General features: G+C 51.5%; 5 protein-coding genes across 5 annotated transcripts; 3 read left to right on the plus strand and 2 right to left on the minus strand.

Moving 5' to 3' along the window:
* Nucleotides 1-1,450: 1,450 nt before the first annotated feature.
* Nucleotides 1,451-3,437, plus strand: CCM_07741 (uncharacterized protein; the record flags this gene model as incomplete). The annotated part of the gene is made up of 2 exons (XM_006672881.1): nt 1,451-1,508; nt 1,585-3,437. 2 exons carry the CDS (start codon nt 1,451-1,453, stop codon nt 3,435-3,437), a joined length of 1,911 nt encoding a protein of 636 aa, XP_006672944.1.
* Nucleotides 3,438-3,909: 472 nt separating this feature from the next.
* CCM_07742 (uncharacterized protein) lies at nt 3,910-4,922 on the plus strand (the record flags this gene model as incomplete). Its single annotated transcript, XM_006672882.1, has 2 exons — nt 3,910-4,078; nt 4,189-4,922. The coding sequence occupies 2 exons, from the start codon at nt 3,910-3,912 to the stop codon at nt 4,920-4,922; spliced, it is 903 nt and encodes a 300-aa protein (XP_006672945.1).
* Nucleotides 4,923-5,081: 159 nt separating this feature from the next.
* Nucleotides 5,082-6,348, minus strand: CCM_07743 (pre-mRNA splicing factor cwc2; the record flags this gene model as incomplete). The annotated part of the gene is made up of 2 exons (XM_006672883.1): nt 5,082-5,689; nt 5,754-6,348. The coding sequence occupies 2 exons, from the start codon at nt 6,346-6,348 to the stop codon at nt 5,082-5,084; spliced, it is 1,203 nt and encodes a 400-aa protein (XP_006672946.1).
* Nucleotides 6,349-7,287: 939 nt separating this feature from the next.
* Nucleotides 7,288-9,204, plus strand: CCM_07744 (uncharacterized protein; the record flags this gene model as incomplete). Its single annotated transcript, XM_006672884.1, is given in 5 exon segments — nt 7,288-7,377; nt 7,447-8,454; nt 8,554-8,879; nt 8,899-8,996; nt 9,155-9,204. The coding sequence occupies 5 exon segments, from the start codon at nt 7,288-7,290 to the stop codon at nt 9,202-9,204; spliced, it is 1,572 nt and encodes a 523-aa protein (XP_006672947.1).
* Nucleotides 9,205-9,440: 236 nt separating this feature from the next.
* CCM_07745 (uncharacterized protein) lies at nt 9,441-13,227 on the minus strand (the record flags this gene model as incomplete). The annotated part of the gene is made up of 3 exons (XM_006672885.1): nt 9,441-9,944; nt 10,001-10,227; nt 10,296-13,227. The coding sequence occupies 3 exons, from the start codon at nt 13,225-13,227 to the stop codon at nt 9,441-9,443; spliced, it is 3,663 nt and encodes a 1,220-aa protein (XP_006672948.1).
* Nucleotides 13,228-16,755: the final 3,528 nt, after the last annotated feature.

Raw genomic sequence — 16,755 nt, forward strand, 5'->3', positions numbered from 1 at the left:
TATTATAAGAAGTTTTAAGTTATAATAAATACCTTATATAATTAAAACCTTTTAAGTTTATAACTATAAAGTATTAATATAATTATATAAAATAATAATATAATTAATATAGCTTATAAAGAAATAATAGAAAATAAAGATAATAAAGAAAATTAGTTTTATATTAAATAAAGCTATAAAAGATAACTAGTTAATTTATATATCTTATTTCCTAGCCTTAGGCTATATAATTTAAGTTATAAGATAACGCTATATCTTAAGATACTTAAGGTTATTACTTATCTATACTTATTATCGGTATAGATAAGATAAGCTCTCTTATCGAGGCAGTGCTCTGTGCGATAGTATCCAACCCCACCATTCCCTCCTTCAATGGCTTCGCGCCGGGCTTCGCCATCTCTCCCCCGTGTTGATAGCTGCCTAACCGCAGTGCGTTGGAAGCATTGTGAAGCGCGTAGACACTGGAGGAGCAAGCAGTGTTGACCACAATAGATGGCCCCTTGGGATTGAAAACATGGTTGCTCAGATAGTTTGTCCGCATGGTCAGCGCAACGGATGGTAGAGTCCGACCAGAGCAAAGCTGCGAGAATGTAATTCATTGCATGCGACTATTACCAACGACAAGAGCACCCAATAGTCACTGGTGCTGCAGAGACGGCATTGGAGTTACCGGTGCAGCATAAACAAGTATATGCGTTTTTGTCTTTGTCATGTCCTAAGCTTGTGTGTGGTAGGACAATTAAAGCACGATGCAGCAACTCTTCGAGGCACTACAATGGGATTACAACCAGCCTAAACCAGATGCTCTTTACCATTGTCTAACTAGAATGCTGTTTTGAAATTATTGGAGAGACTCAGCGCACGCGATAATGGTGCACAGCCTGATTAGGCTTCGTGACAGCGCGGACAATTGCGGCCGATCAAGTCCGCGTTGCAGCCATACCAGGCAAACAACCCCTCATCGAGTCCCAAAGGCAGAGGTCTAGAAATCTATTTACGCCCAATTCTTCATCCGTCACATTGCTTCCTCTTTATTTTATAATTTTATTTTTATTAAGAAATATAATTATTACAGTAGTTATAAAATTAGGCGTGGTTAGGCGTGGATGGGCCGACTGTCGGTACCTACCTACCTACATAGGTACCTATCCATAGTGTGTATCCGTACCAGCTCTGGAAACAGCGTCATCAGCGACCCTGCGTCACTGTGTGGGTGGCGCGCGCCTTGGCCTGCGCGCCTGGATTTTATTTGTAGCAACAAAACACACAATGCCCATCAAAGTAAACACTCGTGCAGTCACCAAGCCTCTGCACACCTTCAAACAACCGCGCATGTTGCCCTTGGAGTGATTATCCTTGCGCATGCATTGATATCCTTACATGATCAAAATCGCTGATCTTCTTTTATTTTTCCTCTGCTGAGCCTTCGCCCCCAAAAACACGCCACACCATGCTCGGATGGATGCTCAAGCGTGGCGACAACGCGTCGAACGCCGTTGATGACGCCGGTAAGGACAACGTCATATGCACTTGTTGTGTTGTTTTAGTACAACTTCTCAGGATTCTAATTAAGTCGCGGTGCAGACGATACTACGCAATTCGAGCAACCCGACACACCAGCCCCCGTGTTCGCCGCGCGAGCATTCAAAAGTGCCTTGTTTGGCACGCCCCGACGCCATGACATTCGAGCTGCACGGCCTGGAAGACGGATCGCGTCGAGTTCCTCGGCTGATAAGGACTCGAATACACCATCGAAACCTGCTGGAATTCTTCTGACACCTGGCACCGGGGCTGCGAGACGAAAGCATGTTTCTTTTGGACATGATGTGGCTGGCCAGAAAGCTGCCACGACCCAGCCAGAAAATCCAGCTGGCAAACAACGGGGAACCGTGACTTCAAAGAAAGCAAACGCTGTCGCTGTAGCTGACTCTCGACCTGACGATGAGGACGAATGGGAAGAGGACGATGATGGCGATCAAATGCCGACCGACATGACCGTCGATCTCAACGAGCCGCATTCGCAATCGGGAAAATACTGGAAGGAAGAGTTTGAAAAGTACCATGAGGATGCTCGGGTTGAGCTGGAGAAATTGCTCAAGTATAAGCAACTTGCAAAATCGTATGCGAAACAACGAGATGCCGAGACGATGCAGCTAGTTGAGCGTTTGCGCGACGAGCAACTCAAGGTGCTAAGAATGGAAAAAATGATTGCCGAGAACGAATCAAACATTGCCTCTGCGCGACAGGCAGACGATGGCGATGCGACAGTCGGACTCGTGAACAAATTGGCATCACAGACCACCTTGGCGACGCAATACCGAGAAAAGGTGCAAAAACTGGAAGGCGAACTGGAGCAAGCGTTGCATGACAGGGAGCAGAGGGCCGATGGGCAACGGCGGCGCCGACAGGGGAGCGCGTCGCCGGCCACTCACAAGGCCCTGACCGAGACGCAGCGCGAGTTGCGACAGGCGAAGAACCAGTTGCGAGAAATGGGCACGCTTCGCGACCAGGTTACTTCGCTCAAGGCCAAACTGGAAGCAGCTCGAGACAAGGCCATCAGTATACATGATGCACCGAGCGAAACTTCACGGACCAAGGAACTGCGCAGCCAGCTCCGAGCACTCAAGGAGGATTCTCTGAAGAAGGACCAGGAGCTGCTCGTCCTCAGATGCGAGTTTGATGCTTTCCGGGAGGAATCAGCAACCCACGACGCCGACACGCGTGCCGTTCTGGAGCGCGCGCACTCGAAGATTGCCGAGCTAAAGAAGGAAATCAAGACACTCCAATATACGCAAGCAAAGCAGCCTCGGCCTGTGAGCTGGGATGTAGCCGAGAATGCTGGCCCAGCTGGCTCGGGCGCCTTGAACGACGCAACTGTCCCCAACGAGCCTCGAGGCAGTTTGGATCCTAACCAGCGTCGCAAGTCCCAGCTTCCCTCCAAAGAGCGAAAATCACGCTCGCTCCGCGAAAAATTCCGCGAGGACGCGTCTCGGAGTCCTGAGCGCCTACCAGTGCGCGGCGCACACGAGGCCGACGACGGACGCCCGTGGCAGGCTTTTGTGCCACGATCCCCACGCAGCCTCGACTACCTCGGCGTGGATGTGGCCCGGCGGATAGAAAATGGCGGTGTGACACCAGCGGCGAGCAAAAAGAAGACTGAGCCGGCGCCTGCGCAGAAGCCAGCAGACACGAGGCGACGGCGGCTCAGCCAGTCGGACGACGAGGACGCGATTGACTTGCTGAGAAGCCGCTTCGCCAAGCTGGGCGGTCCGGAGGAGGGCGGGCAGGGGCACGCGAGCGTTACGATTCCCGGCAGGATTAAGCTCCCGCCGGAGCGCCGGGCGGCGGCGCTGGCGCGGATCGAGAAGCGCATGGCGGAGAAGAAGAAGGCGCGGGCGCGGGCTATGGACAAGGAGAACGTCCAGCCCATGCACTAGAGACGAACTTGGACAAGGGGGCTACGTGGTCGTACTTTTGGGTAGGCGTGTATTTTTAAAGCAAGGAGTTTCCGGGGCGTTTGTAGATTTGGATCAACCTAAGCAATGAATAGTCAGTCTATTAAGCATGTTTTTGCCAGTATACAATTAGACGCGTGGCGCCATAATGACGTGCAAACCATCCAAAAGCGTATTTACGGAGTGTCTAGGTCATGAGGAACTACTGCATCTCTGTGATGGACAAAACTGCCTTTGATGTCATTTTGCCCTAATTCGGTTATCGCACCTTGCTTGCCGCCCCCGGGACATGTCCGCAATGGGACGCCCGGGGCGACCGAGCCGATAAGCGATTTCGGCGAAGCGACAAAGCCCGCCCGCCCGCCCGCCCAACTTCTTCAAAAGGACCCCCCCTCCGCCCAACTTCACTCTTCTGCTGGCCCCCGTCATCCGCGCATGGGAACCAGCCGGGCTCATGGCGTCGCAAGAGGCAATCACCGACCCGGACGCGATCGAGGAGGAGATTGCGCAGCTCGAGGCGCAGCTGCAGGCTGCGCGGCGCCGTCTGCACGCCAAGCGACAATCGCCAGACGGCAGTACCACCCAGCTGCTGCCCGTCATCAGGATCCCTCCTCCCGTCTCTTGTACGTTGCCCGCTCAACCCCCCGCGATCTCCCCTCACGAGTTTTCCTCGCACGCGCTTTTGTTCCCTCCTTTTTATTTTATTGTTGTGGCAATATCTGACGCTTCCCAGCCGGCGGCACCTTTTCCACGCACTTTCTGCTGCTCCTCGCCGACTCGGCGCTGCCCGTCGGTTCGTTTGCCTTTTCCTCTGGTCTCGAGTCCTTTCTCGCGCACTCGCCGCAACGTCACGCGCCGTTTTCCTCGTTCCTGCCGCTCTCGCTGTCCTCGTTCTCGTCGACGACGCTGCCGTTTGTGCTCGCCGCGCATCGGACGCCCGCCGCCATCGCCAGCCTCGACGACCAGCTCGACGCCGCCATTGTGTGCACCGTCGGCCGCCGCGCCAGCACCGCCCAGGGCCGGGCGCTGCTCTCCATCTGGGAGCGCTCCTTTCGGCCCACCATGCCGGCTTCCGCCGCCGCCGCCGCCGCCGATGCGCACCTGTTCAAAGAGTTCTCCGCGCTCCTCCGGCAGAGCAGCGGTATGGAGGTGCCGCTCGTCTCGGGCCACTTTGCGCCGCTGTTTGGCGCCGTGTGCGCCGTCGTCGGCCTCAGCCTCCGCCAGACCGCGTACGTCTTTATGCTGAGCCACGTCAAGGCCCTCGTGTCGGCCGCGGTGCGCGCGAGCATGTTTGGCCCGTACCAGGCGCAAAAAGTGCTCGCCGGCGAGGGCGTCCAGGACATGATCAACAGGGTCATTGAGAGGGAGTGGGAGACGCCCGTGGACGAGGCCGGGCAGAGCGTGCCGGTCATGGACTTGTGGATTGGGCGGCACGAGTGCTTGTATTCACGCATATTTAACAGCTGAGGGGAGGAGGGGAGGACTTGATCGTGCATTATACCCGGAGTGTTGGATTGGGAACGCTACCTTTGTCGTGGTATCATTATTGGTTAAGATTCTATCTTCAAAGACAAAATTATCCTTTTCCCTAGTATATATGTAGCAATACACCCTTACAAAACGCCGTTATTCATCGTCCTCGCTGTCACTTCCATATGATACAAGCGGTCCCGCCGCCGCCGTCGTCTTTTGTTTTGACGGTACCGAGATCCTGGCTCGATTGAGCGCTGCCAGTGTACTCCCAGAAAAGATGCCCCCACTCTGCTCCTCCTGTTGTTGTGTCTGCTCCTGCCCCTGCGCCGCCTCGCCCTCCGCGAACACGTCGCCGCTCTCAATCATCCGTCGCTGCTGGTCCTCGAGCTCGAAGCCCTCGCGGCCGCGCGGGTTGACCGCGTGGGCGCCGCGCGCAAAGTGCACCTCGTCGGGGGCCTCGTAGCCCTCGAGGCCGTAGCTGCTCTCGAGCTTGCGGCGCTTGCGCGCCTCGGGGTCGCGGCCCTCAATCTCGGCGACGAACTCGTCCCCCAGCGCGGCACGGATGGCCTGGGCAGCTTGTTCTTCGATGCGCCGGGCCTCGCGGGCCTGGGCCATGGGGTTCGGGTCGGCCGTCGCCCAGCGCACGTTGAGGATCTCGTCGTGGTCGAGGGACTGGTGCGCCATGGATTCCTTGGCGAATTGCGCATTGGCCTCGTTGACATATGTGACGAAAGCGACACCGCGCTGGTTTAATACGCGAGCTGGAACGTCTTGGTTAGCCTCTTCCTCGGTTCAGCTACGCAAGGTCAGGTTCTGTATACGTACTGCGCTCGACCTCGCCCCATTCCGCAAAATGGCGGGCGACAATCTCTTCGATATCATCCGTCACGTGTATGCGACCAATATACACTGTTCTGTTGATACGCATGAAGCTTCCCACGCCGCCCATATCATCGCGGTAGTCGGAAAACTTGTCGCGGCCGAAGCAGTCGATGTTTGGTCCGAAAATATCATACGCGCCCGGCAGGCGGTGCAGGTACTCGCAGTCGACGCCCTTGGCGCAGACGCCGCGCGCGAAGCTGACGCAAAAGAAGCTGCCCGGCTGGTTGTCGGCCTTGGTGTAGCCAGCGTCGGTGGCAATGTTGCAGCGGCCTTTGGCCTTTGTCTGGGCGTTGCCGTCGTGGTCGCCGCCGGACCACTTGTTGTACCAAATGTTGAAGATGGTGCCCGTCTGGGGCGGCGGCTCCGAGGTGATGAGCGAGGGGTCGATTTGGACACGCGCGGGCTTGCGCTTCTTTCGGATGACTTTCTTGACCATCTTCTTGGGTGCGGTGGTGGCGGCGACGACGGCGGCGGTGGTGGTGTCTTGGGGCGCGTCGGCGGCGGCGACCACGGCCAATTGTGTCTCTTGGTCGGCCATGGCGGGCACCGTTCTCGAGCGTCAATGTCGGGAGCGCTGTTGGTGTGGCGAGGGAAGAGTGCAGTGTTGAGGAAATGTTGGACACTGGGGATGGAAAAGTTCTGGTGAGTCTAGATTCGACCCACTGCAGCAAGCGCGCTAAGACTGCCCCTAATTACAGCGCGACTTGGTGCACTGGAGAGCGCTGGATCTTGCCTTGTCTGGACACTACTAGGTAGATTTACTTTCGCAATTGTCTTTAACCGCAACTTATTTTTATTAAATAATTAACTAATTAGAGGCGATGCTATTTTGGAAATATGTGTAAAACGGGGATGCAATATTACATTACATCGACGCCAACTATCGTATCATCTACCTAGGTCTGTCTGGGCCAAACTATCATGACCTCTTATTGACGGCCGACCCGCCTGCTCGTATATCTGATATCCGGACCAAACTGTTCATTGATGAATACATTTTGCATGTGCGGTATCTCAAGTAAAGTTATCGCACACCTATATACAATCATTCACACTTGGTTACCTAGGTGTCCCTGCCTCACCCGTCTCGCCAAATAGCAAAACTCGTCTCTTACTTAATACCTAGTAGTTCCCGTTTGCCTCGCTCTCCGTTGTGAGCCAGAGAATTGATTATAGCCTTTGCCCCAATCCAAAGGGCTTGCTCTTCAGTCGGTAGCTTGGATGATGCTTGCCGAGAAAGCCATGGATCATATGCCATTGAATAGAACGAAAAGGACAGAGTTTTAATTCTACCACATGGTGGATAAACATAAGTAGGTAGTTTGTCGTCGCGTGAGTTGGTTCCAGCGTCGATTTTAGGCAGCCATGCCCCCTACCCTACATTCACGCTTCCCCCCTGCACTAACCGCACAACACAACTTGCCCAGCGACACTATATTATTGCATTCGGCACATACATCAAGCGCCATCAACAAACATGGTCACCACCAGGCGTACAGTCGTGTGTTCAGCCGCTCGGAGCTTTGCAGGCATCTCGGAGCTGCTATGGATGGTCGGAGAGTTGCTGGTGAGTCCAATTGCTCGCGTGTCGTGTCACGCCCGTCGTCTCATGCCCCCTTTTTAACCATCAATCAAGGTCGGAGATCAATCCTCGCTGGCCAAGCTATGTCTTGTGAGCCGCGGCTTCTATCAAGTCTTCTGGTCGCTACTTTACCGCGTTGTGCTGTTACGGGAAAGGCCCTCACGATTTGCGACTGACGGCGACTCGGCCTCTGCCCTAGCCATGTTCAAAAGGTTTGCCAACACCAAAGAACTCCACATACAATTCTCACGGAAACGATTGGGCCGTTCTACTCGTATGCCAGTCTTTCATGACTTTGTTGCTAGCCTTCTGCAGCACATGAACAACGTAGAGGTCATCAGGCAAGTAGCACACGTCAGGCTCGGTGCATGGCTAACACGTTCCAGGCTCCACGGAGTAACCATAGCACACTCCTGCATCAATCATTTGGCCTCTAACCTCAATCTTAAAGATCTACATGTGGATTTTTTTGATTCACATCTACGGCAGAAACCCCCCCATCTTCCTCAATTCATGCCCTACAGACTCGAGACTTTGAATCCTACGAGCCCTTTCAATAGTCTACGGACACTAAGCTTTGAGGGCCTTGATTATCATGGAGCCGCTTTAATAAGTCGTTATCTTGCGTCAGTTTTCGCTCAAACTCCGAATTTAGAGCATCTGAGGCTCTCGGTCCTCACTCGGCGCTGCACCGACTTGCTGATGAATATTTGCAATGAGTATCGGACTCTTGGTGGCGGCCCTCTGCGACTCAAGAGTTTTTTTCTGGGCAGGTTCATGCACATGATAGCAGAGGACATGTTCAGCTGTCTCGTTGATGCCTCAATTCTCGAAAGAGCACAAATCGGGGCAGACTGTGAGTGCGGCAACCGCGCGGCGGCGGCGTCATTGAGCTTGTTCACGCCGACCAAGACGCCAAAAATGCAGCAACTGGAAATACATGAAGTGGATCGAGCAAGTTGGAGTCATGTTGTACGGGCCGTAGCAGGCATGAAGGCTTTGAAAGTTCGAAGGCTGAACGGCTTCGCAATCTCACTTTCCGACATAGCCCACTCCGCCAAAGTACAGATGCTGCAAGTTCCTTTTTGCAGATTCCATAGACGCGATGTTTCATGGTTCTTTCAAGATCTGGATACGTGTGACTTTCTGACGCACTTGAAGCTGACCGTGGAGGCTACCGTCTGCGGCCCAGAGAGCAACGGCGCCTGGTGTTGCTGCCTGCCTGGCGTTTGCGAAGCGCTGCCAAACCTCCCAAATCTTACGGCTTTCCATTTTGCTCCGCCTGGCGGCGCGCGATGGTCAAACTGCCACGGCAAGAAGGAGACGCGCAATGCCGCGGTCGCGTTGATGGAATCCTGCACCAAACTGGAATATATCGAGCTGTATGGGATAGCGTACGAAGCTAGGTGGCGGGAAGCGGACTCAGAGTCTCCAGAGAATACTTGGATGCTCTTGAGTGAAGCTGAGAAGCAGATTCGACAGCCAAAGTTCTTCGTTGAGGATTAGTTCCTGGCAAGGTCTGCGTCGGGTTGTGCGACTGTTTGGGAGTGGTGAGATGCGTTTGGTTCTGGCTGGTCGTGGCCTTGTCAAGGGAACCCTGAGAGGTGAGGGCCTTGTTTGGCGCAGGGAGAGCTCACAGTCCAGATTATGAGATCTTCTTATAAGTTCAACTGTCTCAATATGTCGAAAGAGGCAAGTCCTACTACCATAGACGGCCAACCATGTGAGGGTGTAGTGATGATGTATTGTTGATCCTCTCTAGGCCAGCGAGAAGGGTACCTCCATGGTACCTTACAAACCGGTGCTCCATGATGCTGTTGGTTCTCGTCGGTATCCCGTCCATATGGTCGCCAAACCACGATAATAAGCATCAGTTGTTTACCCCAGGCATTCATGTGCCTCATCGAAACAACAACAGAGATTGCAAGTCGTTATTTACAGGGTTTGATATAGTCGGCGAAGATAATACGCAGCAGACAAAGGGAACTTTAGGTCCATAGATGAGCATTCTCTTGGATGCATTGGGCAAGGCTAATTCTTTACACTAATTAAATATACACGGGTCGCGGCTCTTGAAAGTCGCCCTTTTCCCGGTCTTCCTCCTTGTCAAAAACGACAGGCCCAGCGCGTCGAGCAACTGGGCGTTCGACTTGCGTGCTGACCGGCACTTCTCCCGCCTTTTCCACCAGGGCCTTCCTTTGCTTCTGCGCAGCCCTCTTGGCCATGAAGACGAGGAACAACTCGGCCGAGCTCATGTACTGGCCGAGCGCAAACACAAACACGAGGCCCATACCGAGAGACACGGCTGCTTCAAACGACACAACGGAGCGGGTCACGCAGAGCGTGACGCTGCTCAGGTCAGCAAAGCCGGTGACGAGCGTGGGAAGAAGCAAGGCCAGTAGGATCTGGTTGCAGGCGTGCGACGCCCACGTCGCGATGTCCGGTTTAGAGGCCAGGGTCACGGGATCGCTGCGCGTGAACTCGACGGGTTTGGCGAAGAAGGAGAGAACAAGAGCGGCAATAGCAAAGATGAGTGTGAAGAGACCGAGAATCTAGATTCAAGTCAGTGTGAGTACAAGGTGGGGTAGGCGCGGGTACGGGAACTTACACCATGGGCTGTGCGGAAGTGACCCTTGGGTGCACCCGACAGGACGCCAAATATAAGAATCAGAATCAAAGACGGTGTCAACACAAACAGCCGAAGAATTCTGCTCGTCTTGGTCGTCCATTTGTTGACAGGGATTGGGATGCGAAAGCGTGCTGCCACATTCTGGAAACTAGCAAAGGTGAGAATGAGAGGCCAAATCACATAGAGGCCCAAAATGGCGCTTCCAACTGTTTGATAAAAGGTTAGCTCTGAAATGCATAAAACCCACCGCCTGGTGAATGACAAGCCAACTTACCGTGCAGTATCAGGAACGCTGCATATGTCAGGACCGGGAAGCCATTGATGCTCAGCGTCGCCGCGAGGCTCAATACGGACTTTCCCAGGTTCTCGGCCAGTTTGGTGCCATCAATAGCAAACGTGTTTCCTTGCGATTCCACCCGAATGATTCCCATTGGGATAAGTGACTTGAGAGTCTCGAGGGTGTTGCCGCTCGGGCTTCCAATCGACACGGTGCCACTCTTTTGAAGCCCCAAAACAACGAGGAAGAGACCGGCAATGCCGTCGCAGGTCAAGACATCGATGCCCTTCTGTCCGAGCGTGGAAATGGCCGATGCAGAGGCGAACTGGGTGAGGTTCAGTGGTGCTGTGACCTCGGTGTTTTCTTGTCGACGGCCCAGGACGGCGAGATCCCGCCGTTGCGGCGTGTTGGCGGCTGTGGCGTTGACATTGTTTACATTGACGCCGCGCGCAAGCAATTTTTGCACCGTCAAAACGCCCGACGTGCCCAATCCCTGGCCGAGCCCTATCGCCGCGCCATTTGTGGAATCGTCGAAGTCAATCTTTGTCTCCGGGACGGGCCCCGCGAGCGCGATCGTCTTGCCGCTGATGAGGGCGTTGATGCCACCGAGAGCCTGAACGCCGTCACCAGCACCAGTAAGAAGCCCCCTGGCCAGGCCGTTCGCCAGGCGGGGAACGTTGACGTTGGCCAAAAGGGATCCGGCGCCGCCGTCGGTGCCGGCGCCTCCCGACAGGGACTTGATAAGCTCGCCCGCCGTATTATTCGCCAGAAACTTGGACGTCAGCGCCTCAGCAAAGCTCTGTGTGAGAGCCTCGGCATCAATCTCGCCGTTGGCAGGCGCGGCCTGCTTCAGTACCGCCGGATCCGACGGGGGCTGCAGCCCAAGACCGACCGCGGCGCCGGTGCCCAGGCCCTTTCCGAGGCCAGAGGCCACCGGGGCTGCAAACTTGGCGACCAAGCCACCCGCGTTCTTGGCCAGCTCGCTGGTGAGTCCGCTGATGTTCAGCTGGCCGATCAGCGCGTCGCTTAGGCCAAACGCAAACGTGGCGGCGAGCTGCGGCACGTCCTTGAGAGAGGACGGTTTGGGAGGGGCCTCAACGGCCTTGGTACCCAGATTCAGGCCCTTGGCGAGGCCCAGGCCCAGGCCGGATCCGACGCCCGACACGGTGGCGCCGAGATCGACGGACGGCAGGGCCGAGGCGAGATTATTGGCCTGCGAGGCTAGGTCGATCTTGTCCGTAAAGGCGTTGCCGAGCCCAAAGGTGAACTTTTCCACCAGCCCCGCAACGTCAGTTATTGGGTCGGCCGCGGCGCGGATCGTGAGGTTGCTCGCCAGCCCGGCCAGTCCCAGCCCAGCAGACGCACCACCACCGAGGCCCCGGCCTGCACTCAGGACGACGGCCCCCACGTCCAGATCCGCCGGCAAGAGGTTCGACACGCTCAGGCCGCTCGTGTTGAGGGACTGCGTCAGGCTCTTGCTGACGCCAAAAGCCAGAGTACCCGCAATCTTCGGCAGGTCCGCCATCGACGGCGCCGCCGCCGACGGCGACGGCGTCCCGAAGCCGCTGGTATCATTCTGCGCCAGCTTGAGTCCCAGCGCCGCGCCGCTTCCGATGCCGTCACCCACGCTCAGCGCGGCCGACATGAAGTCAATCGGCGGTAGCATGGCCCCCAGATCCTGCGCGCTCACGTTGAGGCTCTCCGTCAGCGCGTTGCTCAGACCAAACGCAAACGTGTTCGCGATGCCCGGAATGTCCGAATTTGATTTCGGCGGCGGTGGCCCCGCGTCTGCCTTGGCGAGCTTGAGCCCCCGTGCCGCACCCTGGCCGATGCCCGCACCAGCACCGAGCGCGAGGCCGCCGATATCCAGGCCGCCCGCTGGCAGCAGCGACGCGAAGCCGCCGGTGAGGTTGAGGTTGGACGTGATGGCCTGCGTGGCGCCAAAGCCGAGGGCGCCGATGCTGTCCGTCAAGCCGGAGCCGTTGAGCGGCGGCGACACGTCACGCTTGGTCAGGCCGAGGCCCATGGTGGCGCCGTTGCCGACGCCGGTGCCGAGCGATGCCGCGATGCCAGCCAGCGGTGGCAGCTTCAGCAGGTTGCTGTCGACGACGGCCTTGAGCGCCGTCGCTGTCAACCCCATGGCGGCGCTCTGGATAATGGGGTTGAGGCCGGAGCTCGTCATGCCATTTTGCTGCGCGACCTGCTCGCCAGTCGACTTTGACTTTTGCGGCGTCGTCAGGTTGAGGGCTTGCGAGGCGCCCTCGCCAACGCCGACGCCGCCGAAGAAGCCGGCGCCGGCGAGGCCGCTGCCGGTGGCGGAGAGGAGCTTGTCAAAGACGCTGCCGACTGCTTTGGACATGGCGTCGCTGATGGCGCCGCCGGCTCCGTCGGCCGCGCCGTCTTTGCCGCCGCCCAAGAGTTTTCCGAGACCGTCGAGGAGCCCCCTCTTTCCCAGAAATGCTGGCGCATTGGTAGCTTGTTGCTCGGTTGCGTCTGGGTCCTGGTTAGCCAGAGCGATTGCTGACAAAAACCTGGCGACTATGCTCTGCTGTTCTTCGCCGTCCTTTCCGGTGCTCCGTGGAGCGGTACTTCTTTTGAGCTCAAGTCGGTGTGACTTATTGGTGTTGTCGTTGACGGTTTGAACATGGCTGTCCAAATCGTTGGAGAGCATTCTCAGCTCTGAAACACCATATCTCTTGGCCGCCTCCCGCGACGCATCGCTGAACATGCTGACCAGCGCCATATACGTCCTCCGTAGTTGAACATTGGCGACTTCAGGAAATTGGGCGAGCGATTCGATGCTGCTCAGGTCGTCCAACACATTATGTTTCGAGGTTTCCTTTGCAACTGTCGCTTGCACCGCGCCCAACAGCAAGCAGAGAGCGCACACGAGCAGGTGAGCTGCTCGGTGTAGCTTGAAATGAACCATGGTAGAAGCAAATTTGAAAAGAGCGAAAAGGCTGATGGTGCGTCGACCGGCGACGGGAGATGTGGTGTTGTAGCATCAAATCGTCCCCTTGCTGGTCATGGGAAACAAACAACCACGCAATCGAATCTCGCTGATACCTCAACGTTGGATGCTCTTGAAAATCGGGCGAGCACTTTCGGCGTGCAATCCCGTGCACGAAATTTTAATCCTTCTCATCGCGATCACGAGACGCATTGAAGCGCTGTCACGCCTCTATATGTATAGTGGTAATATTGAGCCGTTGTGATTAGTACGAGTTGCGCGGTGTTTGCAGCTTCCGCGATATTTTGAGCTGAAACAGTGGGTCCGCGTTTGGGAGTCGCGTTTCACCCCCAGTGCATCAATCATCAATCTATCTAATCACTAATACCAGTACTAACTTCCACAATTTGCCCCGACAACTCCCCAACCCCATTTTCCCGTCCGGGACAAGAACCTTATGCGCGAAAGTGAGCTGCATGAAGACCCTGTCAAACCAACCCCCTGAGCTGCCACCCCCGTAGTTATAGCCGATGATATGATACGATGTGATGCTGCCTGTTTGATAGCCTATGCCTCTCCGCTCAAATGGTCGCTTATCATGGCCGTTTCCACTACGGCTACATCACGTCAACAGTTAACGTCAACTTCCCGACTTGGCAGCATCCACACCTCGCAGTTTTACACTAAAACGGCCCCTCTTGAAACGATACCAACACACCATGAACGATATATAAAACGAGAATGGTCCGCCTAGTGAAGTGGAATGTCAGAGCAGCTCATATTCACCTGGCTGCAGTTTCAAGAAAGGATTCCTCGACGAGATCAGAATTTCCCCAGTCTTGATCGCTTCAATTCTCGTTCAACAAGCTGCAGAGCTAGAACGCCGGCCTCTTAGAGCATGCCCAGGGAGGAGTACCGTAGTTGAGTCGTTCTCATGCGTCAAATATCATATTTTCAATCCAACTTTGGAATGCCTCAAGTGTGTGGAAATCGTAGGCAAGACCCGCACTGCCTCGCATCGCCAGCCAAAACGTTTCCAGAGAGCCCAAGCGAGCGGTAGCACCTCGCGGCCTCGAATATTTGCTCCTACATGCCAAGCAACGAATTTCTCAGTATGGAATGACCGTCTGTATAGCTGTCAGTGCAACTCCAGGTTGCTGGAACTGGAACGATTTATCCAGGCAGGGTAATTTACATATTGAGTTGTAAATCATTCCATCTAGGACAGCTGCGGAAACGCTGCGTGGCTTGTTCCGCCATGGTTTGAGGAGTACAGGCCGGAAAATTGAACTGTGGCTATGTTGCAGGAGTGAAAGCCCCCGTGACGGCACGCGCTTTCGACTTGTATCACTCAGATGCACCTACGGAGATGGTGCGGCGTGGTATCATCGGCATGGCATCATCTGATATCCGATCAGTACTACAGCATCACTTTCCTTCGTTTGAGCGAAAACCAACATGGCTCCACGACACTTGGCATAAGAAGCACAGAGACATCTACATCACGCGGTGCCTCGCAACAGTGAATCGCTAAGCCACAACTCCAAAATACGGTGAAAATGGGTAACATTCAGCACTAACAAAGTAATATAGGTAATGTTCCAAATGTCTCGCCCCTTACTCACGGGCTGACAGGCTGGGACGAGATATAACAGCTCTCATTTGTAGCTGCATGAGCGCGGACCCGCCAACAGAGGCGCAATGTCGTGTCACAACCTGCAGGTGCTCTTCAAAGTGCTTTAACATATTAAAGGTTAATACATCATTTGTAAAGCCCGTTGAAGATACAGGTATCTTCATAACAGGGTCCAGATCCTCTAAATACCACCGGGCTTTGTGCTGCTCGCCAGAGACAATAACAAAGGCAGGAAGAAACTTCTCATGAATTATGTAAGTAGGCTAATATAGACATTAGATAACTAGTTACAACTAAGAGCAATTTTATATAGTAGAGTTAAAGAATAATATATATTAGAACTTATAGCTATTTTTACCTTATTCTTTCTTAACTAAGAGGAGAAATTCCTTTCTTCTTATACCTATTTTCTAGCCTAACTAATTAGCCTAATTATACTCCTTTAGTATATCTTTTTATTATCTAATTCTATTAGTAATTAAGATTAGTTTCTTTAAACCTAACTCCTTTATTTATATATTATTATTCCTTTCTAGCTTTCTATTATAAGTAGGTCTTTAGCTAATTATATATACTATAATCTTTATTTAAATTATAATATACCTTTTAAGTAAATTCTTTTTTCTTTTATCTATATTACTTTAAAGAAGTATTTTAAAATTTAATTAAGAATAGTATTTTTTAATAAATTAATCCTTTATAACTACTTTTATTAAATTAAAGAATATTTAAGTCCTTTATATATATAGTTCTTTTATCTTATTATAATTACTTTATTTTCTTTTTCTTTTTATATTTACTAACTTACCTATATTATTTTCTTTAATTATTTAAAAATAAAATAATAATAGCTTTAATAGTATATTACTTTCTAATAATATAATTTTATTATAATATATAAAGTAAAGTACTTTTAATAATTATATAAGAGTATTTAAATTACTTTTAATTCTTTAGAAGGCTAGTTTTTTTTTCTTTATTTATTATTTTTAATATACCTTATCTTTATTCTTTTTCTATTTATAAGGAAACCTTTAATCTTAATAATATTATTAACTTTAAATATACTATCTTTACTTTAAAGTATTTATAAGGTATTAATAACTTAAATCTAGTAAAGTAGTCTTAGCTTTTAACTCCTATAAAGGTTTAAAAGGTAAATAATATATTTATTATATTTAATTTTAAGAGTATATATTATTCTTTTTAATTATTTTATCTTTTACTAATTTTTAATCTTAATAATATAGACTTAAATAATATTATTATATTATCCCCTACCTTTTTAGGCTTAAATAATATTAATAACTATTCCCTTACCTTTAGTTTAGTTAAAAAGGATATTTAAGTATTCTTAAAAACCTAAAGAAAGTTTATAGCTATAACTTAAACTACTATATATACTCTTAATAGTCTTTATAAAGTCTTATATATAATATATATATATTCCCTTATAGGAAACCCTTAAAGTTATAAGTATTATTATATTATAACCTTAATTAATACTACTTCTTTTTATTATAGTAAGCTAATAAGTTATTACTTTAAATATTATATAAAAGGAACTTAATATTAAGCTATTAAGTTTATATTTTCTTTCTATTCTTTTATTCTTAATTATATTCTAATTAAGTCTTTTAAGAATCTTTTCTTTTTATATATTCTATCTTAACTTTTAACTATAAAAATCAACTTTCTAGATAATCTTAAGGCTATTAGTTTTTTAATTATTAATAAAATAAATTCCTTTACTTTTATATTATTAAAAATTATAAAAGAGCTTATAATTAAGGCTTTTCTTACTAAATAATACTAGACTTTAATAGGTTTTAAGGCTTATAAAAAGGAATAGAATTCTACCTAAACCTTTT

This window comes from Cordyceps militaris (genome assembly GCF_000225605.1).
Source record: "Cordyceps militaris CM01 unplaced genomic scaffold CCM_S00006, whole genome shotgun sequence".
Lineage (NCBI taxonomy): Eukaryota > Fungi > Ascomycota > Sordariomycetes > Hypocreales > Cordycipitaceae > Cordyceps > Cordyceps militaris.